The sequence below is a fragment of the Neolamprologus brichardi genome, chromosome 3, assembly GCF_056152115.1.
Source record: "Neolamprologus brichardi isolate AB-2024 chromosome 3, ASM5615211v1, whole genome shotgun sequence".
In the NCBI taxonomy this organism is placed as follows: Eukaryota; Metazoa; Chordata; class Actinopteri; order Cichliformes; family Cichlidae; genus Neolamprologus; species Neolamprologus brichardi.
In genome coordinates this window covers 52,829,350-52,854,377 of record NC_142106.1, presented here as the reverse complement: position 1 = coordinate 52,854,377, position 25,028 = coordinate 52,829,350, and the positions used below count along the sequence as shown (strand labels likewise).

Below are 25,028 nucleotides of genomic sequence, written 5' to 3'. Positions count from 1 at the left end.
GTGATGGAGTGAGTGGGTGGTGCTGTCAGCAGTATTGTACTAAACACAGTCAGTATGAAACAAAGATCCAGTGTTTCCTGTAAAGCTGCAGCTTCTCAGTGAAGCTGTGAGAGGAGAATGGTGACAGGCTTCAGGATTGGACACAAACACTTCCTGTTTCTGACCTTTATGGTCACCATAGTAACGGCTGACACGCTCTGATCAAACGCTGTCAACAGCCAATCAGCTCTCTGAACAAAGCAGCACGCAGACCAATGACTGCATTCATTTCCAAGTTTAAAGCAGTGAAGAACACAGTCTGTAGGTGAGGAAGAATTTAGTGAGAGCAGATTTTTGGATGGAATTCCTCCAGTTAACAGTTGGAACCGTCCATCTGGATTGTTGGGCTTGTTGTTGGGGTTCATACAAAGCTCAGAGTGGACACACCAAGGTTCTTCTAATGAATGAAAGTCCAAACTCAAACTAGGAGTGAAAAACATTTTCATCAACTTCAATAAAAATCCAAAGATTAGAAAAAGTGAAGCAACAATGAGTCCTAGTACAGTCCCAGCACTGAAGTCCCTGCTGCTCTTTATACTGGATGTGCTGCATCACTGACTGACGGTTGATGAAGAGTCTCTGGAAACACTCGTTTATCTCCTCTGCTCTTCCTTCTTCTCTCTGCAGGTGGAGCTGATGATGGTAAACAGGACGGTGTGTATACTGAGAGAGGAGGAGCTGTGTCCTGATGATCCAGAGAGGTTGAAGCAGCAGCAGCTTGTGTGTAGAGATGCTCTGACTGGGCCATGTTACTGGGAGGTGGAGAGGAGAGCTTCATCCAGCAGTGACTGACAGAGCAATGAGAAGAAGTGCAGATGACTGTCAGTGCTGCAGAGTGAACTGCTCTGAGAACAGCTCCACTGTCAGACACAATGTAGAGTCCAGCATCATCCCTGTGTGTCCCTCTGGATCTGACAGAGGATCATCAGTGTATCTGGACTGCTCTGCTGCTGCTCTGTCCTTCTACAGTCTCTGCACAGTCTCTGTCTGACTCTGGCTTCAGACCCTCCTGGATCAAACTCACCTGGAAAGACTTTCAAACATCACTCAGTAGATTTGAATACAGAGTATATTTGATATATACTGTAGATGTACTGTAGAGTTGCAGTTTGTCACTTGTAAATACAGTCTGTGAGCAGCTATGAGCTGAAAGATCTTTCTAGAAACATGAAATGTTTTCACTCTTCTGTTGCTTTTTCATATATTTCCACAACATTAATATTGATCCCACCTGTCTCACCTGTTTCATGCTTTTATACATAATAACAGGACACGTGTGATCTGAGCACTGCTGTGGTTGCTGTGCTGCACGTCTTCATTTAGATAACAGAGACATCTAGTGGTTCAGAGGGAGAACTGCAGGAGGTGGAGCTGTGTTTTAGTATGGAAAACTTTTTATCTTTTAGGCGCAGATACAAATATGACAAGTATCAGTGTAAGAAACAAAAGGTCAAATCAGTTAGCAGAGGGAACAGTGATCACACAGCAATGTAAGAATAGAAACATAACAGTGAATCTGGACATGTATACGGATGGAAGCAAACAAACAGGATGTAACACTACATTAAAGCCACAAATGGGAAGAAAACAAACCCAAAGGAAAATATATTTGATCTCAGGAATCCAAATCAGATGCTTTAGAGCAGGGGTTGGTAACCCTGGGCACGCGTGTCACAGCTGGATGTTTCTAAACCCACAAATTCAGCCTCAATGTTCAACCCAATTTTCCTATGCTGTCACTTTAACACGTCCAGCCTTCACCTCTCACCGGTCCTCGTCCCCTCTTCTCTCAACTTCCTGTGTGGCCTCCCAAATCAAACACAGGCCCAAATCAGCTGTTTCTTCTTCTCTCTTCATTCTCTCTTCCTCTTTTCAGTCTTTTCTTGGCGCTTAACTCCCAGCATGGCAAATATGAACTCAGACAGTCCCATCCAGTGGTTTCACACAGTCATGTCACTGGTACACTTTCCAGCTTGTAATTCAGAGCGCATGTTTCCATCAACATACATGCTGCTGGACCCTTCAGTGTTTTAGGTCAGTTGCACTGTCTTTTTGCCTGCTGTTAATTCTTCAAGTCCACGGTGTTGTTCTGTCTGTCTTCTCTCTTCATCAGGAGATTAACTGTCCTTTAAGCTTCTTCTCAGGATAAGGACAGGATGAGAGGTGAAGCTGTGAAATTTTAAACCAAAGCCTGTTTTCATCCCAATTCTGTTAATCTATCATTTTTCTGCTGTATTCTTCCAGGAGGTTGAGCAAGTCCATGGGCACCTGTATTAACACAGACATTTATTTAATATCATTTTCATTACTATTACTTAGCACTTTCATTCTCTAATTCCTCTGTTTTCATTTTGAAACGTCTCTCACAAGCTATATTCAGACTTCCTGCTTCACTTCCTGCCAGACACACACACACACCCACACACACACTGTTCACTTTGCTGGATTTTCATCCGTTTCTACAGCCTAATCAAGCTCTTATTTTATGTTCACCCTCTGACCTAGTTCTTTCTCACATCTGGGCTTGGTTTATAAAAGCCTCTCTTATTAAAATACATAAAACAATCTAATCAGAAAATAAGCACTAAGAATATATATTTATCTTGTAACATTGTTTAAGTTAATGAACAATTGTGTTGAAAACTGAGATTACAATATCAATCAAGATCATTATAATTATGTTTTTTTGCTGTAATTAAACAGTCATGCGGAAATGTGGCAACCACAGAACTTTAGAGGCCTTTTGTTCAATTATGTGTGGACTGTTTCTTTAGTCTCATACAGAAATTGTTCTCAGTGTCTATGAGACTGATGAAATATCCATGTGTGCTGAAAGAGACTGTGCTGGTCTGACCCCCTCAACCTAGGAATTGTGGGTAATGAAAGAGCAGATAGGTTGGCTAAAGCAGCTGTTAAAAAAGTAGACATAGATGTGCAGATACCATTGTTGAAATCTGAGGGAAAAGAATAGTTTGGACACAAAGTAAGAACTTCTGGACAATGGCATGGGATAATGGAACAACAGGGAGACATGGGGTACAAAACACAATAGAAGTTAAGAGGAGTAGTGGGTTAAATAGGCAGCAGGAGAATACAAACAGGTCATTGCTTTCTGAATGGTTCTCTTTTTATGATGGGGAAACATCCGACTGGGTTATGTGATGGTGTAATGCTATGGAGACGGTTGAACATGTGGTTATTAGTTGCAGGAAGTATAGAAGTGAAAGGAGAGTGTTGAAGGTGGGAAATGGTGGTGAAATGAAACTTACGTTTGAAAAAGTGGTTAATCAGTTAAGTCATGATGAGGTGAAAGGAGTGGTTTTTCATTTTTGAGAAATACTGATGTCATCAAGAGGATCTGAGGATCTGGAAGAGAAGTAAGAGTAAAAGCCAGGAGATGGCAGTAGTGCAACATCTTTGGATGCAAGCTGCTGTTAAAAATGACAGAAGAAGAAGTTTGCTTGATCATTCCTCAGCTCGTCTGTGTGAAGTTGAGTGTAAAGAGGCTCCTGCTGTTAGAGAAACACTCTGACTGTTTAACAGAGTCAGACATGTTCAGACTGAATTTCAGTCAGAAACTCAGCATCACATTGATGAAGCTGCAGATTAATTGTGGTTAATTTCTGATTCATTTCTTTGCTACCAGCTGAAATTTAAATGTAATTTAAAAGAAGGATTCAAGGTTATTGGGTTTTTTGAACCCAAAGATTTCACATAAACGTATATGAATTGTATGATACGTCTCTTCTATTTTTCCATCCATCCGTTCGCTTCCACATATCCTTTTCAGGGTCGTGGGGGGTGCTGGAGCTGTCATCTTCTTCTTCTATTTTTCTATGATCATATTTTGATGTTGATTGTGATTGGTTTCATTTGTTTCTTCGGCAGTTGTAGTGTTTTAATATTTAGACGTTAGAATTCCTGTTTCATGCACAATACATTTGTAACTTTTAATTTTTTCTGCTTTTGTGTCTTGTCTTGTCTTATCACCTGTGGCCAAGTGCCATAGCCTACTACTAGATGAACTTTTGACACACATCTGCAGTAGAAGCTGAGTGGCTGCTCTTACACCTGGAGCATCCAAATCGACCCACAAACACGTTGAAAGATGCAATGCCATCAATGTGGATTGTCAAGACTGAGAGACCTCTTCCCTCTGACCCCTCCCCAAACCCTCAAACCCTCCTACCCACCTCGACATACAAACTCTGTGTGGCTTCACGTGTTCTGTTGATGTTCAGATGATCGAAATAACTTGAACACAAACAAACAAAGAGGAAGACCGCACCGGAAGGACAAAACTACAAGTCCCAGCATCCTCTGTGTTTAGGGAGCAGCAGTGAAAGCGAAAGTATTGAGCCTCCGTTTAGAGCAGCAGGAGGAGGAAGGTGGAGCTGAGGCAGGTGAGTGTTAACATGAATATGTTTCTTCTTATGACATAAAATAATTCCACGCTGTTCGTGTCTGTGGGTGAAATGTGAGGCCGGTCGGCTCTGAGCTCTGGTTTCCTGTAAGTAGAGAGGAAGTGAGTTTAGCTGAGCCTCCGTTTAGTGTGAGAAAGCAGGAGGAGAGTGAGAGCTGTGCTGAGGCAGGGTGAGTGTTAACACCGCTCTGACATTACTGTGTCTCTGTGGCGGGAACAACAGGCTCCGTCAGTGGAGGCAAAAATAATCAGACTTTGGTTTTTCAAAGGAAACAACTTTAAGTCGGAAGTTCCCGCACGCTCATTGGATAACGATGTGTCAATCTCGAGCTATTAGCCAATGAGCGTGCGGATTCACAGAAAGACCCGCCTTTATCACGGGACTTTAAAAACTACAATGGCGACAGAAACTCCGTGAGTGGAGTTCAGGGTGACGTTATGAAACTGTGACGTTTGAGCCACTTCCTGTTCTCAGTCCCAGCGTCCTGATCACCGAGGTTTCTGTTGCTCTGATATCTGATATTGATTATATTGGTAAACAGGCTGTAGCATAAACATCAGGTCTGTTCTGAAAACTGGCTTTATTTTTTCAAAGTAAGGGAATATCTGTGGTCTGATACCGCGGCCTCATGGGCTAAGGACTTGGATTGACAAGTCAACCGCAGATGATTGTGTTGTTTCTTATAAAGGCTTGGGTGTGTGTGCCTTCCTGTGTGTGTCCTTGTGTCAGTGGAAGTGAATCAGTGTGTTAGAGAAAGTGCTCCTCTGCTGTGCCGTATTAAACCCAATTCTTTGATCCCCATGAAAGAACAGACAAAACCCGACTCATAGTGGTCAAAACATTTATGATTCTTTATTCAATCATCTTCCGGAAGAGAGAGAGCCCTGCACAGCCCAACGGCAGTTGCAGGATCTCTAACATTAGAATCATAAAATGTGTCTCATACTGGTGTTATTTTGGTACTTTACACATCACACAGTTTCGATACAAACACTCCTTATATGTTACTATTTCCTCTTTCTTGACTGGCTTCCCGTATTTATTAATATGCTTGTATATTTCTACACTAACTTCCTGTTTTTCAGTCTGGTTGAGCACTTAGTTTGTGAGTCAAGAGTGGCCTTGCTTTACAAACCTTCATTATTAAAATACATAAAACAATATAATCAGAAAAAAGCACTAAGAATATATTAATTACATGACAGTTCTCCCCCTTTTTGTGTTTCCTAAGAAACACGACATAATTCCTAATTTATCCCATTAAGTTTACTTGCATGTTAAAAGGCTAAAATATAACAAAAGAGATTATACTAAACAAAATGAAACCTTTCAATTGCCCAACCCTATCTGTCCCCTCAACGGGTTGTATGTTTTCAATGTTTCCTTATTATTTTGTCATAATTACTACTATCCACAACAAATAAATCAAGCTCTAAGACAGCACCTGTGAAATGTGAAATGTCCTAAATCTACTTCCTACACCCCCTTTTTTACCCAGAATCCCAATTTAAACCACACTTCTGAATTTCTTTTCCAAATCTGGACTACTGCACTTAGTCACAGACCTGACCACTTTATTTAATTATCCTGTCTGTTACCAAGCCTTTCTTCTCACACAGTCACAGTGTCTCTTTCAGTGCAAGCTTCACTCATCCACTCAGACAGGAAACTTAAGTTCTTCTTTTTCTTTTCCTGTCCCCAGTCATTCAACTAATTTGCATACTGAGTCATATCTCAAGAAGTTGCCGTGACAATGCATATTTAAACATTACCACATTATTGAATTGTTTTTATTTTCTTTCTACAGTAATCACTTGTTTTGATCCATCTGTACAGGAGCACTCCTAATTCACTATTCTAAAAACTACTTTAAGCTTTAATCACTTTTTTCCTTTTCACAAAAATCACTCTGTTGTCATGGAGCTTGCCTGAGTTATTCCTGAACTTCAGGGTTTAAGTGTGTTAAATTCACACTATTTTAACACTGATGAAAGATAACAAGCTGATTTTCATTGCATGTGTGTTATTGTCTCTTAATATATGCACACTTGTGATACGTCATATCACTCACAGACCAAATACTGTTCCAATTCAAAGTACGCTATGTACGTTAAAAAGAGTCTCCGTGCGTCGAGTTCAGGCGTCTGGATTTCTCCAGACGCTTTTCTTGGACTGTTGGTTTCAGTGTTTAGTCTCATTCACACACTCCCTCAGACTCTTCACACACACTGATTTGCTGACATAAACACACTCCTGTGTGCTTTCTTGGCTTCACACACACACTGAGGACCATCTACAGACTGTGAGCTCCGTCTTCTTTGTCTTTGGAGCCGAACTCTGACAAAGTCAGGAACAAAACTTTCTCCAGCGTGTGAACTTTCCTCCTAGACTCAGTCTGAGCAGTCAGACCACATATTTCTAAAGCAGCACATGAAGGTGTGGCTCACACACACACAGGTGAAGGAAACAGCTGCAGTATTAAAAACTGCTTCACTGTCTACAAATATATGAACTGAATGTTTCTTTCAGGCTGTAAAAACCTTATTTATCCTCCATTACAGTCCTGCATTCAGAGTATTACTTCTGTTATATTAGTACATGTATTTTATTCTGATGAACACATGAAACTCTGAGCTGGATTGAATCCATTGAATCAGAGTCCAGGACTCAGACTAAACACACTGAATGTGTCCTGAGCTCGGCCGCTGTTCCACAGTAACTGCTGTCAGAGTCACTGTTACTGAGTTAGCTTAGCTAGCAGAGCAGCTAGCAGTTAGAGTATGAACTCTGTAAGCAGTCAGCTCGGTCCTGGACATTGTTACTGACATAAAGCTGCTCTCTGCAGCCATGTGTGACCTGCTGCTTTGTAGGACTACAGTAATGGAGGATTTGGAGGCTGAACTCGGCTCTGTGACACTTTTTGTAGTGAACTGATGAAAGCTGCGTCTCCGATGGATGTTAGTCCAACACATCAGACACGACCTCTGCAGCTCTCAGTTGATGTGCACATGAATGTTTTGTGTTTCCTCTGCAGGTGAAGGTAGAAAGTGTGTGTGAGCTGATGTGAATTGAGCAGCATGGATCAGTGTGAGGACAGAGAGGAGGGAGTCCCTCCCTCTAAAAGCACTCTGTGTGGGGAACATGAGAGCCAGACCAAAGCTCAGAGGTGAGATGACCATCTCTAACTGTCCATGACTCTTCTCCATGTCACAGCTCAGCACTCACATCACTGCTCCATCATTATTCACAGGAACCAGCCTGGACCTCCACCCAGCTCTGTGTCCTTACAGAGTGACGCGCCTGGAGGTTTCCTCATTGATTTTAAAGTCTCTGCTGCAGAGAGGTGAGCTGTGAGTAACAAGAACTCTCTGATTTAAAGGATTTTGATGTTTCCTGGTTTCTAAAATGCATCTCTGTAGCAGAGCAGTGTCTCCAAGGACACACAGGCTCAGCTGTAACTGTCAGTTTAAATGGTTTTAAGACACATTTTTACTCATTTGGCTGTTTTTAACTATTTATTTTAATCAGAGGTGTAAATTTGGACCTCACACATCTGGATCCTAAACTATGATAGAAACAGCTGCTAGCAGTGGGTAGTTTGACTTTGATACGCTGCTCTAGAAAGCAAACAAAGGTTTGTGCAGCTCCTCTTCAGAAAAGTGTTCAGAGAGCAGCTGCTGTATTAGACAAAGGCTCGTCGTGTGAGCCCAGATGTGTGTAACAGCTGGATGAAGGAGAACCATCACAGTCACGTCTCCATCCCGCATTTATTAATGAACTTCCTGTTGCTCGCAGATGACAGGAACACAAAGTGTTTGTGCCACGTGATGCTGCAGGATTTGTTAACATGTCCATGATGGTAACATCTCCTTGTCTAACTGCAAACACATGAGCGCTCCTAACGGCAGCTATCACAGCCACACAGGCAGACTGTGTCTCACTGTTGCATTCAGGGACATTTGTTTTCCTGTAAAAAGCTGAACTCTAATCTAAGAGGACTGTTACTGACAGGAAACAGCTGCATTATCTGCAGTCTGTGTGATCACAACTGCTTCAATCACTTTATCAGAGAATTGATCATTGAATAAAACATGTTTATGTCTGCAGAGGTCAGAGGTCACAGTCTGCAGGATCCAGCTGTCAGTCGGTGAGGAGTGACTGGTCCAAACATGAACCTCCAGACTTCAGTGCTGAACCTGGACCAACTAGGTCAGAGAACTGTGATGACTCCTTTACATGTTTGTGTTTTCCTGGATAAATATGACCAAAGATTCATTAAAAAGATAAAAAATATTAGACTTTGTCCTGTAGCGCTGTGTGGCAGGCAGGATTGGACCCAAACACAACAGGATGAAGTCAAAGAGGCAGCTTTATTTCAGCTGTGAACATGTAAACACCAGAAATAAGAAAACATAACTGTAGGTTTGCAGTGAATGAAGCCTCAGCTCGACGCTCCACTTTGTCCCTCTTTTCCTTCTCCAAACAGCCACATCAGGAGTCTTTGATGGAGTTTTAAAATATTTAATTACAAATGTCCAAAGATGGGTTCAGGATACCTGAATCCACAATTATTAAAGCTAAAATAGTTCACAGGGTTTGGACTTTGTTAGGTGACGAGAGAACATCAAAGTGTTTTTATCTTTAAACAGTATTTTTATCACTTCAGTTGCTCTCACAGCCCTGTTTGTTATTTTACCAGAGCTCTTATGTTTCACTCAGTGCTCCCACCAAACACCTTGGAGGACACATTAGTGTGATTTAGATTTCATTGGTGTAAACACCAGTCACACAAGCTAACCCATGGAGGCAGCAGCAGGCTTTGTGTTTGGTAAAGTCTGTTGGCTTAAACTAAGAGAGTTTAGTTTGTTAGCACAAAGAGCTGTCAGCTAAAGCCCCGAATGCACTTTGAATATAGACGAACTGAGAAAAACACTTTAAATACAGCAAACAGTCAAACTGACAACATCTTTTTCTGCTGATCATCCACAGCAGTACATTTAGCATTCATGCTAGCAGCAGGCTATGACTGTCCACTCAGCACCAACACAGGTAGGAGTGAGCAGTGATGAAGCAGGACTGTGGGCAAGTTTGAGCTACAATCCTATTGGCTTCTCAGTTTCTCCAAAGAAAAGGGGAAAAATTCTTGTTGTTGTGAAGATGTGAGTTGGTCTTGTTGTCGTGGGGCTGGAAGGATGCTGGCAGTGAGAGGCTTTTCATACAGTGTTCAGTAACAGAATGAGAAGAAAGTCACTGCACATGAAACAAGGTGCTCGTAGTGTTTGTTTACTGTGTTTGTGCCACAATGTCAGATCAGTTGTAGATTCACATGCAGACTTGTCCAGTGAAACCAATGCAAGTACTGCAGTACAGAGCAAAGACTAAGCAAGCCAGGAGAGCTCTCCAACTTTCTGAAAGTATCAGGATATTTGAGTGATAAGAAAAAGTGGATCATGCAACAATGTCCCTCAGCACACAAAACAATCAAAGTAGAATAAATATAATGTTTTAGAAAGGCCGATCAAACACTTACAGGGACCTGAAGAGAGAGAACCAACAAAATGTCATGGCTAACAGAGGAACTCAAGCACAGACTGAGTTCTGACAAACAAAAAGGTGACAGTTTATTTACCAAAGGGGTGAAATACACAGTGCTCTATATATGTACAGTGAGTTGGGGAGGGGGTCCAGGGCTTCAGAGAAAAGAGGGAAGGGAGTCCACACTCACTCCTCTTCAGTCACTCTTGTCCTGCTCTCCACTCACGCAGCCACACACGGGAGTCACAGGTAAGCGTCTGTAACCAGGTCTGGGGAAATATATACTCAAAGTATACACAAAGTTAACCCAACTGCTGAATTTAGAGATATATTTCTCAACAAGGAGCTGAGATCATGAACACAGGAGATTCAATGTCCCAGCAACAAACCGCTCCATGCCGCAGCGTTAAATGGTTACCGGTAAGCCCAGGTGAATCAGCAACAGGTGGTGTAATCATCATAACTGTGTGGACCAAGAGCGAGAGGCCATTACAAGCTCCACGCAGGAAGGCAAAACGCTAGCAGGAGAGAGTAAAACATAAAACATGAAAGCCATCATGAGCCAGCCAGAGAGAGTCAGAGTTTTATACTAGAAGAGAAACCTGCTCATCTTCATCATGTTTGTTTAAATAGAGAAAATCAGAAGTCTCTGTGTGTCAGACCAAGGCTCTACACGGACACTTCTAAGCTGCTTCAGAGTGAACTGATCCAGATAATATGCACAGAGTGGCTGTAAAACAGTGAAAGTCATAACTGTCTCTTTCTGATGGAAAGCTTTTATTGTGAAGTCAGGAAGTCTGCAGGAAGTGTTGAGTTTGTATTCATCACTCAGTGTTTAATGAGACAGGCAGACTGGAAGAGCAGCTCATTAGTGTTGATGAAATCAAAGGAACTGTGAGGAACTGCAGTTTGGTCAAATCTGGATGTTTTTCACTGACAGTAAATGTTTTTAGTGATAAAGAAATGTGTTCACAGAGAGAGGCAGAGGAGTGGTGTTTGTGAGGAGGAGCAGCCGTCCTGCTGTGCTTTGTGTCAGGATGTCTTGAAGGATCCGGTCTCTACCAGCTGTGGACACTGGTTCTGCAGACAGTGCATCTCCTCATACTGGGACCAGTCTGCTTCATCAGGAGACTCCTCCTGTCCCCAGTGTGGAGAAAGATCAAGAAGCAGAGCTGGACTGCAGACAGCCAGTCAGAGCAGCTGTGTACAAAGTAAGACTGAACATCTGTCTGCTGATGGACTCATTTCTGAAAACTGGACTTCTTGTGTTGTTCAGACATTGAAGAGTTTTCTTTCTCTTTAGTCTCATTGTTTTTCTTTCTTTCAGCAGATGTTGGTCTGCAGGAGGTTTTAGATGAACATAAGATCAGTCTGAGGAGGAGATGTGAACGTGTGACTGAAGGAAGTGATGAAACAGGAAGTAGAACCCTCCTCAACAGGATCTACACTGAGCTCTACATCACAGAGGGACAGAGTGAAGAGGTTCATACCCAACATGAGGTGAGGCAGCTGGAGACAGCTTCCAAGATGGACGCCCTCCATGATGCTTCAATCAGGTGCCAGGACATCTTTAAAGCCTTACCTGACCAACAGAGACCCATCAGAGTGGTTCTGACCAACGGCGTGGCTGGTGTTGGAAAAACCTTCTCAGTGCAGAAGTTCACTCTGGACTGGGCAGAGGGCTTGGAGAACCAACATGTCAGTGTGGTGGTTCTGCTTTCATTCAGGGAGCTGAACCTGATCAGAGATGAGCAGTACAGTCTTCTGGAGCTGCTCCATGTTTTCCATCCAACATTACAGAAGGTCACAGCAGAGAAGCTGGCTGTCTCTCAGCTTTTGTTCATCTTTGACGGCCTGGATGAAAGCAGACTTTCATTGGATTTCACCAACAGGAAGCTGCTGTCTGATGTCACACAGAAGTCATCAGTCAGCCAGCTGCTGACAAACCTCATCCAGGGGAATCTGCTTCCCTCGGCTCTCGTCTGGATAACTTCCCGACCTGCAGCAGCCAATCAGATCCCTCCTACATGTGTTGACAGGCTAACAGAAGTACGAGGCTTCACTGACGCCCAGAAGGAGGAGTACTTCAGGAGGAGATTCAGTGATGAAGAGCTGTCCAGCAGAATCATCTCCCACATGAAGACATCCAGGAGCCTCCACATCATGTGTAGTATCCCAGTCTTCTGCTGGATCACTGCTACAGTTCTGGAGCACATGTTGACTACAGAGCAGAGAGGAGAGCTGCCCAAGACCCTGACTGACATGTACTCACACTTTCTGATGGTTCAGACAAAGAGGAAGAAGAACAAGTACCATGAGGGACATGAGACAAGTCCACAGGAGCTGACAGAGGCTGACAGGGAAGTTCTTCTGAAGCTGGGAAGGCTGGCGTTTGAACATCTAGAGAAAGGAAACATCATGTTCTACCAAGAAGACCTGGAGCAGTGTGGTCTGGATGTGACAGAGGCCTCGGTGTACTCAGAAGTTTGTACAGACATCTTCAAAAGAGAGTGTGTGATCTTCCAGAAACCAGTCTACTGCTTTGTTCATCTGAGCATTCAGGAGTTTCTGGCTGCTGTCTACATGTTCCATTGTTTCACCAACTGGAAGACAGAGGTGCTGAAGAACTTTTTGCGAAAAAAATACTACATTTTCATATCTCTGGATGATTTCCTGAACAGAGCCATGTATAAATCCCTCGAGAGTAAAAATGGCCACCTGGACCTGTTTGTTTGCTTCCTTCATGGCCTCTGTCTGGAGTCCAACCAGAGACTCTTAGTAGGTCTGCTGAGTCAGACAGAGAACAGTCCAGGAACCATCCAGAGAGTCATCAACAACCTGAAGGAGATGAACAGATATGAAATCTCTCCTGACAGAAGCATCAACATCTTCCACTGTCTGATGGAGATGAACGACCTCTCATCATTTCAGGAGATCCAAGACTTCCTGACGTCAAAGAAGAAACTCTCTGAGATCCAGTGCTCAGCTCTGGCCTTCATGCTGCAGATGTCAGAGGAGGTTCTGGATAAGTTGGACCTGCTGAAGTACAAAACATCAAAGCGGGGACGACACAGACTGATTCCAGCTGTGAGGAACTGCAGAAAGGCTCGGTGAGTCCAGATGTGATCATTAACATCATTGATCAGTGTAGGTTAGTAGTTTAATTTTGAAAATAAAATCAGATTGTAACCACAAAGTGTTTGTGTCCGTACGCTGCAACCTTCCACACCATTCCTTTATTGTAAAGACTCAGCAGCAGCTCCATGGATCCCAAATCCAAGAGTGGAGAACAGATTTTAAGTGTGTCACATCCATGCAGTCACAGCTGTTTCCACCATGTTTCCACTGATATTAATCCCGTTCAATGACACGTTTCATATCAGTGAATATGTTCTTTAGGACGTCCACTGACATGTTTAAGTGTCCTGCTGGAAATCACTCAAATCATACATGAAATCCATGAAAAATCCTTTTAGTGTTTCTAACTTCACCCTCTGTCCTCTCTCTCTCCATCCTCCTCACTGCTTCTTTCACTGATAATCACACAAACATCGTATTCAGCTACAAAATAACACAATAATATCATCTGATGATCATTATTATAAGAGCAGGATCCATATTTGATATCAGAGTAACACACTGCTTGGTTATGTGCAGTCATCGTCAGTGACTGTGGGTCAAACAGAAGCTCTCTGATTGGTTGCTGACCTTGGTCACCTGTCCACTCTCACCTGTTTGTGTTTGCTCTCTCTTTGCTGTCTCCATCCTCTCTCTCCTTTCTCTCCCTCTCTGTCTTTGTACCATCACTCAGGTCCAATGGAAACAGTGACATTTACAAACCAATCAAAGACAAACTGATCCATGTCAGGTTATAACAATATTCAAAGTGAATACAGGCTGCTGCTGGACACAGACAGGTAACAGCATTTTGACTTGCTGTCACGTGGATCTGGACTCATAAACACTGAAGCCCTGAACAGGAATACAAATCATTTTCTGCCACCTAGCGACACACCAGCAGATAATGGCTCAGAAAGCTAAAATGAGCCAATCATTTCTGTGTTTAGTTCCCCTGAAATCAGATCTGATATCAGCAGCTCTGAGTTCATTCATCATTATTGTCCAGTGATGAGATTTCTGCTCCGTTTGGTAACAGTCAGCAGGTTTTTCCTGCGTGTGGACATGAACAGTCGTACCTGACAGCAGGTAGCAAACAGAGATCATCTTTCCAGCTGGAACTCTTCACTGAGCTGAACTCATTTAAAATGTTCTGGAGTCAAAACAGGAAACAGTCCAAATGTGTGTCTTCACTCTGACTCTGGATCAGATCTCAGTGACAGACTGTGGACATTATGGAAGCCTAAATGTGACACCATCTTCCTCCTTCATCTACAGATTAAAGCCAAACAAAGATTCTCATTAAAAGTCTGCAGGTCTGAGAGAGACTCAATCGTTGTGTCATGTCAAACACAGAAAGAGGAGCTGAAGCACAGATGTGAACAGCAAATTCATCAGATTATGACCTCACTCTGTTTTGTCTTCATATACATTCAGTCTGTGTTTATAATGCAGATTTTCTGCTTTTATAATAACACATTTATATTTTCTATCATCACAGACTGACTCTGTGTGGACTCTTAGAGTCTCACTGTGAAGTTGTGGCCTCAGCTCTGAAGTCCAACCCCTCCCATCTGACAGAGCTGGACATGACCTGGAACAAGCTGCAGGATTCAGGTGTGAAGCTTCTGTGTGCTGGACTGGAGAGTCCAAACTGTCGACTGGAGACTCTGAGGTGAGTTCACTGACTGCAGCTGTTGTTGTTTTTCTATATTTCAGGTTTTTGATTGATGTTTGAAACTTTCTTTAGTTCCTAAATATTCAGGATGTGTCTGAAGATAAATGTGAAGAAGTTCGAGTGCTTTCAGAAATGTTGTCTTTCCAAATGACTGAACAACAGTTTTTCCTTTTGGCTCCAAACAGAAGTGACAGACTTGAGCAGGGTTCATTTAAAGGCTGACAGAAGTGGAGTGGTGACGGGGAGATGTTTGACAGGACAGTGTTTCAGCCTCCACAGGTTCATGTTGTGCTCCATCAGTCAGTGAAGATGAAGTCAGTGCTGATGAGGTTGTAGAGTGTGTGAGGGATGTGAATGAGGATGATAAAGATCTGATGATAGCAGATAAAAACAGGCTGCAGAGACTTTGAGCCATACAGGGCACACAGTGTGTGTACAGAACAGCTGAAATCATTATGGAGGCCTCACTGGAATATGGAAGCATCACAGTACAGCTTCAGTGAAGCTTTAAAGTCTCTGATATGAGATGAGAAATGAAGCAGCCAGAGCTTTTTCATGAGTGGAAATCCACTGTGACAGTGAGCTGCTGCTACAGCCTCCAGATTAGCCAGCAGCTCATCCTGCTCAACATTTTCTCACCAACTTTAATGGAAGTGTGATGTTTTCAGCTGGAGTGATGGTCAGGGTGGCCTCCCTCTCCTCTTCTTCTCCTCTTCCTCTTTCATTTGTAAAGCCACTTCTGCTGCTTCCATTCATTTGGAAGTCCTGTAGCTGAGTTTGGGAGAGACTAACAGCCTCGGCAGCAGAGAGGAGAAAGACTGTAACACCACCACTTTACTCTGTTCTACCTGTCACATCATTTTATCAGGAAACAAATATGCTCATGTTTTTACTATGTTTGTCTTGAAGATGTAAGAAGATCACATGGTGCTTTTTATTATTGTGTTTGTTTGCTTCCTGTCTCTTGGATGGAGCCCAGCTGTGCGTGGCCCCTGAGCCTGTGGTCAGAGTGTGTGCTGGATAATCCGGCCCAGGATGAGGCCAAACTGACATGGGATGAAATGTCTGTCACATAATTGAGCTTAGTGTAGTTTCATTTCTGCACAATTTAAAAACAACCAAAACTCTGTTCTGTCTTTTCTATGTTATACTGTAGACTTTCTTTGATACTGTGTCCAAAAGGAGCAGCTTTTACTTTGAAGGGGAGGCGTCTCTGTTTCCTCTTCAGGTTGGATGATGGAAGCAAATTAGTGTGTGATGTTCTTTCAGTGTGTCACTTTGTAGACGGTCCATGAGCACTGGTCTCACAGCCAGCTGCACATAGAGACCAGTGTTGTTAGTCCAGGTCAGAAGATGACTTGTTGGAATGAAAATGAGCTTGTAGTTTGTCTGCTTTAATAATGTGACTGGAAAAAGGTGTTGGACTTCAAATATGTCCATTTCTTTCACACTTCACCTTTAAAAGTGAAGCCTTGTGTTTCCTGGAAGGAAAAACACGACTTTTTCAAGTCTTTGTCCTGTTTTTATGATAAATGTACGACTTTAATGTGAAACGTTCAGAGTTTTTTCTCTTGTTGTGTTTGTTTGATGCTGCTTCCTGTTGGCTTCAGCTGTTTGGAGTTTCCATTTTCTAAACTTCTACATTCTGAACCTTCTTCAGCTCTGAACAGATGATGAAACACTGAATGATTTCAAGCTCACACTTTGTCTAATAAACTTACATCTTTCATTCTTCATACAGATTGATGAACTGTGGTTTGTCAGAGATCAGCTGTGATTATCTGGCAGCAGCGCTGAAGTCCAACCCCTCCCATCTGAGAGAGCTGGACCTGAGTAACAACTACAAGCTTCAGGATTCAGGAGTGAAGCATCTGTTTGGTTTCCTGGAGAGTCCAGGATGTGGACTTGAAACTCTGAGGTCAGTCAGAGAGTTTTAGTTGTGCTGACACTAAACTGCAGACATCAGGCTGATATTATACTGATCCACACTGAGGATCTTCATGGTAAAGTCTGTTTTCTTCTTCTCTGGTTTAGTCCATTTACTGCAGCAGAACAATGTTCACATTTCAAACAGTAATATTCAACGTATGGCCCCACACGCGGCCTGCCCACCTTTCCTGATTCAGAGAGAGGGGACCCTGATTAACTGTGTAGTGCTCTTCCTCACAGTTCTAAGTATCAGACACAACAATGAATAATCCACAGCTGACTGTCTTTAACAGGTCAAAGGTCACGGCACACATCAGACAGTGGGAAATATTATAATTCTGATCATTTATCAGCACATATCCATATTTATAAAAACAAAGCTGACACTGTGAGACTTGATCAGAGGTGTGATCATCACAGCAGAGGCCTTTGTGTCAAAGTCACTGAGGATCAAACAGAAACACATGAAGCAGATTTTCCTGTTCTGGCTTTTTATAGCAGATAACCTTCAAAATATTGTGCAGTCGATCAAAAACTGAAGCAAACCATGAATCAACATGTGAACATGACCTGATGCTGCTGAAGTGAAGCAAAGTTACAGAGGTTTGATTACAGACACAGCTGAGAGTTTGTAATCTTTCATCATTTTAAAAGGTTTAAATTTCTTCAGTATTGAACAGCAGAAATGAGGCTTTGTTTTCGGAGGCCGACAGCAGTGAACACAACAGCAGACTGGTGCGTAATAAGCAGTGAATAATGCAGAAAACAGATTTTTGAACGTTAACTGTTCTTGAAGTACACTGAGAGAGAGAGAGCTGTGCAGGAAGTAAACGTCAAAGTCAGAGAGAATTCATGACGATGTTCATCAAACGTAAAGCGTAGTTTGGATCTTCTTTTGCTGCTGGTTCAGTCAGTTTTGGTTGGAGACAGATGAAACCTGCAGCTTCAGGATCTGTGAGCTGTCCACTTTCAGCCCCGACGGCGTGTCCGTGTACGTGCCGTCGAGTGAACGATCCACGATCTGTGTTTCCATCTTTGTGTGTTTAGCTGCTCTCATTTACTGTTTTATCTGTTTGGTTGTTGTTGAAATACTTTTGGGAGCTTTAACCTGAGATTCTGGCAAAATACATTTATATTAAAAATCGATTCAGGATCGAATAAATCAACATCGCTTTATTCAAATTAAAACCATTTAAATAGGAAAATCCATTTTTTACAACCGCCTCAAATGCTGGGTAATGTCAGCTGGTCCATGTGCAGCTGGCTGTGATGCTCAGGGAGCGTCTACAAAGTGTAACACTGAAAGAACATCATCCATAAATATTGAGTAATAACTGGACTCTCATACAGCGAGACTCAAATGCCTTTAAACATCAGCTTATCCTGCTGATCCAAGTCCAACACTGAGTTTGTAAATACATGTTTGTCAATCATTTTGTTTGGTTTCTGAGGAAAATGATTCAATAACTTGCTGCTAATACACAACATTTCATCATATTTCCTCATAACCCTCTTTTGTTGTCTGACCATTTGATCCCATTTGAATTTGCAATAAAGGATCCACAGAGTTTGGTGACAATAATGACAGTAGATGTGTGTGTGAAAGTGCTGGAAGCAAATTAGTGTGTGATGTTCTTTCAGTGTTTCATTTGTAGACAGTCCCTGAGCACTGGTCTCACAGCCAGCTGCACATAGAGACCAGTGTTGTTAGTCCAGGTCAGAAGATGACTTGTTGGAATGAAAATGAGCTTGTAGTTTGTCTGCTTTAATAATGTGACTGGAAAAAGGTGTTGGACTTCAAATATGTCCATTTCTTTCACACTTCACCTTTAAAAGTGAAGCCTTGTGGTTCCTGGAAGGAAAAACATGACTTTTTCAAGTCTTTGTCCTGTTTTTATGATAAATGTACGACTTTAATGTGAAACATTTTGAGTTTTTTCTCTTGTTGTGTTTGTTTGAAGCTGCTTCCTGTTGGCTTCAGCTGTTTGGAGTTTCCATTTTCTAAACTTCTACATTCTGAACCTTCTTCAGCTCTGAACAGATGATGAAACACTGAATGATTTCAAGCTCACACTTTGTCTAATAAACTTACATCTTTCATTCTTTATACAGATTGATGAACTGTGGTTTGTCAGAGATCAGCTGTGATTATCTGGCAGCAGCACTGAAGTCCAACCCCTCCCATCTGAGAGAGCTGGATCTGAGAGGAAACAACCTGACGGATCCAGATGTGAAGCAGCTGTCTGATCCTCAGCAGAGTCCAGACTGCAGACTGGAGACTCTGAGGTCAGTAGAGTGATGGAGTGAGTGGGTGGTGCTGTCAGCAGTATTGTACTGAACACAGTCAGTATGAAACACAGATCCAGTGTTTCCTGTAAAGCTGCAGCTTCTCAGTGAAGCTGTGAGAGGAGAATGGTGACAGGCTTCAGGATTGGACACAAACACTTCCTGTTTCTGACCTTTATGGTCACCGTAGTAACGGCTGACACGCTCTGATCAAACACTGTCAACAGCCAATCAGCTCTCTGAACAAAGCAGCACGCAGACCAATGACTGCATTCATTTCCAATTTTAAAGCAGTGAAGAACACAGTCTGTAGGTGAGGAAGAATTTAGTGAGAGCAGATGTTTGGATGGAATTCCTCCAGTTAACAGCTGGAACCGTCCATCTGGATTGTTGGGCTTGTTGTTGGGGTTCCTACAGAGCTCAGAGTGGACACACCAAGGTTCTTCTAATGAATGAAAGTCCAAACTCAGACTAGGAGGGAAAAACATTTTCATCAACTTCAATAAAAATCCAAAGATTAGAAAAAGTGAAGCAACAATGAGTCCTAGTACAGTCCCAGCACTGAAGTCCCTGCTGCTCTTTATACTGGATGTGCTGCATCACTGACTGACAGCTGATGAAGAGTCTCTGGAAACACTCCTTTATCTCCTCTGCTCTTCCTTCTTCTCTCTGCAGGTGGTGATGATGGTATACAGGACGGTGTGTGTGCTGAGAGAGGAGGAGCTGTGTCCTGATGATCCAGAGAGGTTGAAGCAGCAGCAGCTTGTGTGTAGAGACGCTCTGACTGGGCCATGTTACTGGGAGGTGGAGAGGAGAGCTTCATCCAGCAGTGACTGACAGAGGAATGAGAAGAAGTGCAGATGACTGTCAGTGCTGCAGAGTGAACTGCTCTGAGAACAGCTCCACTGTCAGACACAATGTAGAGTCCAGCATCATCCCTGTGTGTCCCTCTGGATCTGACAGAGGATCATCAGTGTATCTGGACTGCTCTGCTGCTGCTCTGTCCTTCTACAGTCTCTGCACAGTCTCTGTCTGACTCTGGCTTCAGACCCTCCTGGATCAAACTCACCTGGAAAGACTTTCAAACATCACTCAATAGATTTGAATACAGAATATATTTGATATATACTGTAGATGTACTGTAGAGTTGCAGTTTGTCACTTGTAAATACAGTCTGTGAGCAGCTATGAGCTGAAAGATCTTTCTAGAAACACGAAATGTTTTCACTCTTCTGTTGCTTTTTCATATATTTCCACAACATTAATATTGATCCCACCTGTCTCACCTGTTTCATGCTTTTATACATAATAACAGGACACGTGTGAGCTGAGCGCTGCTGTGGTTGCTGTGCTGCACGTCTTCATTTAGATAACAGAGACATCTAGTGGTTCAGAGGGAGAACTGCAGGAGGTGGAGCTGTGTTTTAGCATGGAAAACTTTTTAGATTTTAGGCGCAGATACAAATATGACAAGTATCAGTGTAAGATACAAAAGGTCAAATAAGTTAGCAGAGGGAACAGTGATCACACAGCAATGTAAGAATAGAAACATAACAGTGAATCTGGACATGTATACAGATGGAAGCAAACAAACAGGATGTAACACTACATTAAAGCCACAAATGGGAAGAAAACAAAGCCAAAGGAAAATATATTTGATCTCAGGAATCCAAATCAGATGCTTTAGAGCAGGGGTCGGCAACCCTGGGCACGCGTGTCACAGCTGGCACGTGAAGGGTTAACTGATGGCACGACCATAGCTGGACTGGCCATCGGGCATACCGATGGTGATTTCTCGTTTTCATGGGCCGATGATGTTTTTTTATGATTATTTTATATTTTATTATATATTTATATAAGGGAGAGAGACGATATCTTCTTGGAATAAACTCCGTATTCTCTTATTGCTGTTACCAAGTTCCTGTGAAAAGCAGATTTTTCCTACTGCTGACTCAGCACTGATCAGGGAGAGTGACTGAGGTAGATATTGAGCTGTCAGTGTTTTTATATAACATTAAAGTCCCTGAGGGTATGGCACCAAGCACCATTGAGAATTCCTGAACACTGATTGAAAAATTATATTGTGCAATAAAGTCATTGTAAGTAAGTAGTTGTCCCTCTTTATTAACCAGCTGAGCCACCAATAGTAAAAAATTTAAGTGTAAATGTAACAGCATTGTTTATACTTGTAACTTCAGTTTAAAAAGCTTATTGTTGATATTAACATTAATGTATTATCCTGTAATCAATAATATTTTTATACATTTTACGCATTAATCCTCTGATCTATATCCTGGCAATTTGGGGCCACTTCACTTCTTCTCCTTCTTGTTTGACTGCTACGCTGCAGTGGACCAAAAGAATGACGCAGGTTTGATCTTAAGGATCTAATAGTTCTGTGTGTTTGTGCATGACATTGCAACGCAAACATGTATTTGCAAGATAGACTGGAATAAATTACGATGCATCAAATATTACACAGGCTGCAGTGAATTTTTGTTGATACAGGTTATTGAGCTTTGAGTTTCCCAGTCAAACTTAGCTTTGACACACATGCTAACACTTTTACTCTTGTACATTTCATAACAAGACACCATAGCCAAAATATTAACTCTCAAAAAAAAATTCAAAGCTGCAGCTGCAGCACAGTTTCTGCAGGTGCAAAAAGTGCTGCTGCTGTAAGTAAACCTAACAGCTTCCAGATCACTTATATTTCTGGAAAGATGGCAAGAAGGGCATCACTGCTCATCTCTACAATGTCCCAGATCTTTGAATACAAGCCCCTGTCCCATGAAAACCACTTCACAGTAGTAGGAGTCCACTAAAACCTACAAATGAAGAGTGATCCTGGAAGAAATAGCGCGCACACTAGTGACCTCAACAATTGCAAGACAGCCTTGTCCCTGATGCTTATATGAAAAAAAAATGAAGATTTATGAAACCATTAGGACCTTATTACTGTTTTATCTGAAAAGCTACTGGTAATATATAACCTAACTGGGATTTAAAGTGTAAAAAACAGAATGTAGATAAAATTTTGGTTTTGATGAAAAGGACTGGAGCTAATTTAAAGTGTCGGTTTAAAGTCAGTAAAAGTAGATAAATGTTTTAATAAATATACATTTTACAGCATTTTGTGAACATACACAAAAGTGGCCATTTTTGGCAACGGACAAGCTGAGAGAGAGTTTTATATTTTTTGCTGTCCTTGAACAAAAACAATAGTGCACAATAATCAATGTTGATGTTAATCAATTAGATGCCCCAGACTCTACTGTTAATAATACAGCGGTCCCTCGTTTATCGCTGGTGTTACGTTCTAAAAATAAGCCGCGGTAGGTGAAATCTGCGAGGTAGCCAACTTTATTTTTTACAGTTATTGTAGCTGTTTTAAGACTGCAAAACCCCTCACTACATGCTTTATACACTTTGCTCAGACAGACACGAACATTTTCACACTTTTTTCTTTTGTTTAAACACTCTTAAAGTTCAAACCTTTGTAGAAACATAAGTCCATTATAAAATTAAACCGTGCAAAACGTTTTGTCGGCATTGTTGTGTTTGTCGGGAAGAAAACGTACAAACATACAGTGCAGAACTTTGGAGTTACACTGCTAGCGATCGAAGATTTATATAAATTCGACAAACTAATCTCATTATGTACTGTACAGCAGCGGTCTCCAACCTTTTTTGCACCACGGTCCAGTTTAATGTCAGAAAATATTTTCACGGACCGGCCTTTAAGGTGTCGCGGATAAATACAACAAAATAAAATGATACAGACAAAGACAAGAACTGTGGTATTTTGTAAATATAATAATAAACGCAAATTCATTGTGTGATTGTCTAACTTTATTAGCAGGGTCCTCCTGAAATGTACCAACAACATTGAGAGTAACATCCTCCTCTCTGCTTCTTGATGCTGTCTGGTCGCTATGGTAACGCGTAAATAGTTCTTTCAAAATAAGACACACGACTACACGGGAAAAAAGACCCAGGGAACCCAACTTTACGATTAAAAGCCCTGAAAACCATACACTTTACACCCGAACCTGAACTTTCGGTACCAAACGGGCCCGGGTGTTGGGGACCGCTGCCATGCAGAAGACACGGCACTGGATTGATTAACAATGGTCTACAGCAATCAGAACGCACAAAACAATTTGCTGTTACAAATTTGCTCTACAGAGCATTTAATAATAAGAAGGATTATTAATAAACGTCTTTCTCTCCTGCTTTTGGTGGAGTGAAACAATAACTCAAACAATCTCCAGAGGTCCACAGGTCCACTGGCACCTGGTCCTAACTTCACCCACATCTGCACCCTCAGACATCCCACTGTGGAGGCATCCTCGCCTGGACCAGTGGCTGCCCTTGTGAGACAGACTTTATGGTCACAAACGGCCCTAATCTGAGAATGAAGGCTCCTTTACATAGAAAGCAGTATGTGGTGTGATGACCGCTGCATTAGCTCAAAATATGTGATGCACTGGCTGCTGCACTCTACCTGTACTGGATCAGTTTTTGTAGCCAGTCCCAGTCTTTACATTTAATATGCAGCCACTCCCTGACAGCATGAATGTCACAGTGTGTTGAACCTTGACTGTGGCACATGTCAATGCTCCCTGGACATCGTGCTTAATAAAGGAGATTAAATGTGATGTGATTATGAGTTTTGCTCTTTTGAAGTTTAAACATTTATGTGTCAAAATGTTGGACTGTTCCTTTATCAGTGTGTAACAGTGTGTGTATGAGAGCCATGTAATGTCCATGTGTGCATGCTGACTGTGCTGCTCTGACCCCCCTCCTCCTTTCAGGGTGGAGCCTGCTGGAGTCCGATGGTTGAGACCAGGTCTGAGGAAGTGTAAGTGTGTTTTTAATGGGATTCATGAAAACAAAGCAGCACACATTCAACCATCTTCATCATGTCAGGAGTCATCATCAAAGTGTCAATCAATGAACAGATGATGGATCAATAACTGCAGCTGGATTGTGTTTGTTCTCTCCATCAGATTCCTGTCAACTCACAATCGACACAAACACAGTGAACACAAAGCTCCAACTGTCTGACAACAACAGGAAGGTGACACACGTGGAGGAGGTTCAGTCATATCCTGATCATCCACACAGATTTGATGTTTGTCAGCTGCTGTGTAGAGATGGTCTGACTGGTCGCTGTTACTGGGAGGTCGAGTGGACGAGGAGGGCTTGGATATCAGTGAGTTACAGAGGAATCAAAAGGAAAGGAAGGAGTGATGAGTGTGAGTTTGGTAGAAATGATCAGTCCTGGAGTCTTTTCTGCTCTGATCATTATTCCTCTGTGTGGCACAATAACAGAAAAACACCCATCTCCTCCTCCTCCTCCTCCTCCTCTGTCTCTAACAGAGTAGCAGTGTATGTGGACTGTCCTGCTGGCACTCTGTCCTTCTACAGAGTCTCCTCTGACTCTCTGATCCACCTCCACACCTTCCACACCACATTCACTGAACGTTTTTATCCTGGATTTACAGTCTCATGTGGTTCCTCAGTGTGTCTGTGTGTAGTTTTGTTTAAAGAGTGTCATGTTAGTGTCCTCTAACACTCTGATTGTTGAACAGATAGTTCAGTCTGTACATGTCTGTCTCTTTCACTCAGAAACACATTTTTAGATTCATGGATTTAAACTGTTTTTCTGTCAAAGCTTCACAGACATCAGTATGCAGTGTTTCTCTGAAGCTTAGTTCAGCTGAGATGATGAAGTTCATTTCAATGTGGGAACTGAACTTATTTGAAACATATTTGAACACAGATATTATTAAACTGACAGAAACGCTGATGTCAGTAAAGAGGAACTGACTAATGAGTGCTCACTGCCCTCCGATGGTCACAGATGTAAATGCAAGCTTGGAGCTATATTTTAAAAAAAGCAGGTCTCTTCACATATAATTATCATCCTTTAGCTCTGTAACTGTTAGCTAGGCAATTTCGTATTTGTGTCTTTTTGTGGAATCAGTGTGTTTGAACAACACAAATTCTGCCTTT

At 42.1% G+C, this 25,028-nt stretch overlaps 2 protein-coding genes across 2 annotated transcripts; both read left to right on the top strand.

The window, feature by feature from the left end:
• Window positions 1-10,941: 10,941 nt before the first annotated feature.
• On the top strand, window positions 10,942-16,730 carry LOC148105799 (protein NLRC3-like). Its single transcript, XM_087838968.1, has 4 exons — window positions 10,942-11,209; window positions 11,326-13,108; window positions 14,617-14,790; window positions 16,535-16,730. Exons 1-4 carry the CDS (start codon window positions 10,942-10,944, stop codon window positions 16,728-16,730), a joined length of 2,421 nt encoding a protein of 806 aa, XP_087695094.1.
• Window positions 16,731-17,950: 1,220 nt separating this feature from the next.
• On the top strand, window positions 17,951-24,585 carry LOC148105798 (stonustoxin subunit beta-like). Its single transcript, XM_087838398.1, has 4 exons — window positions 17,951-17,962; window positions 19,377-19,447; window positions 23,825-23,871; window positions 24,020-24,585. Exons 1-4 carry the CDS (start codon window positions 17,951-17,953, stop codon window positions 24,583-24,585), a joined length of 696 nt encoding a protein of 231 aa, XP_087694524.1.
• The last annotated feature ends 443 nt before the right edge of the window (window positions 24,586-25,028 follow it).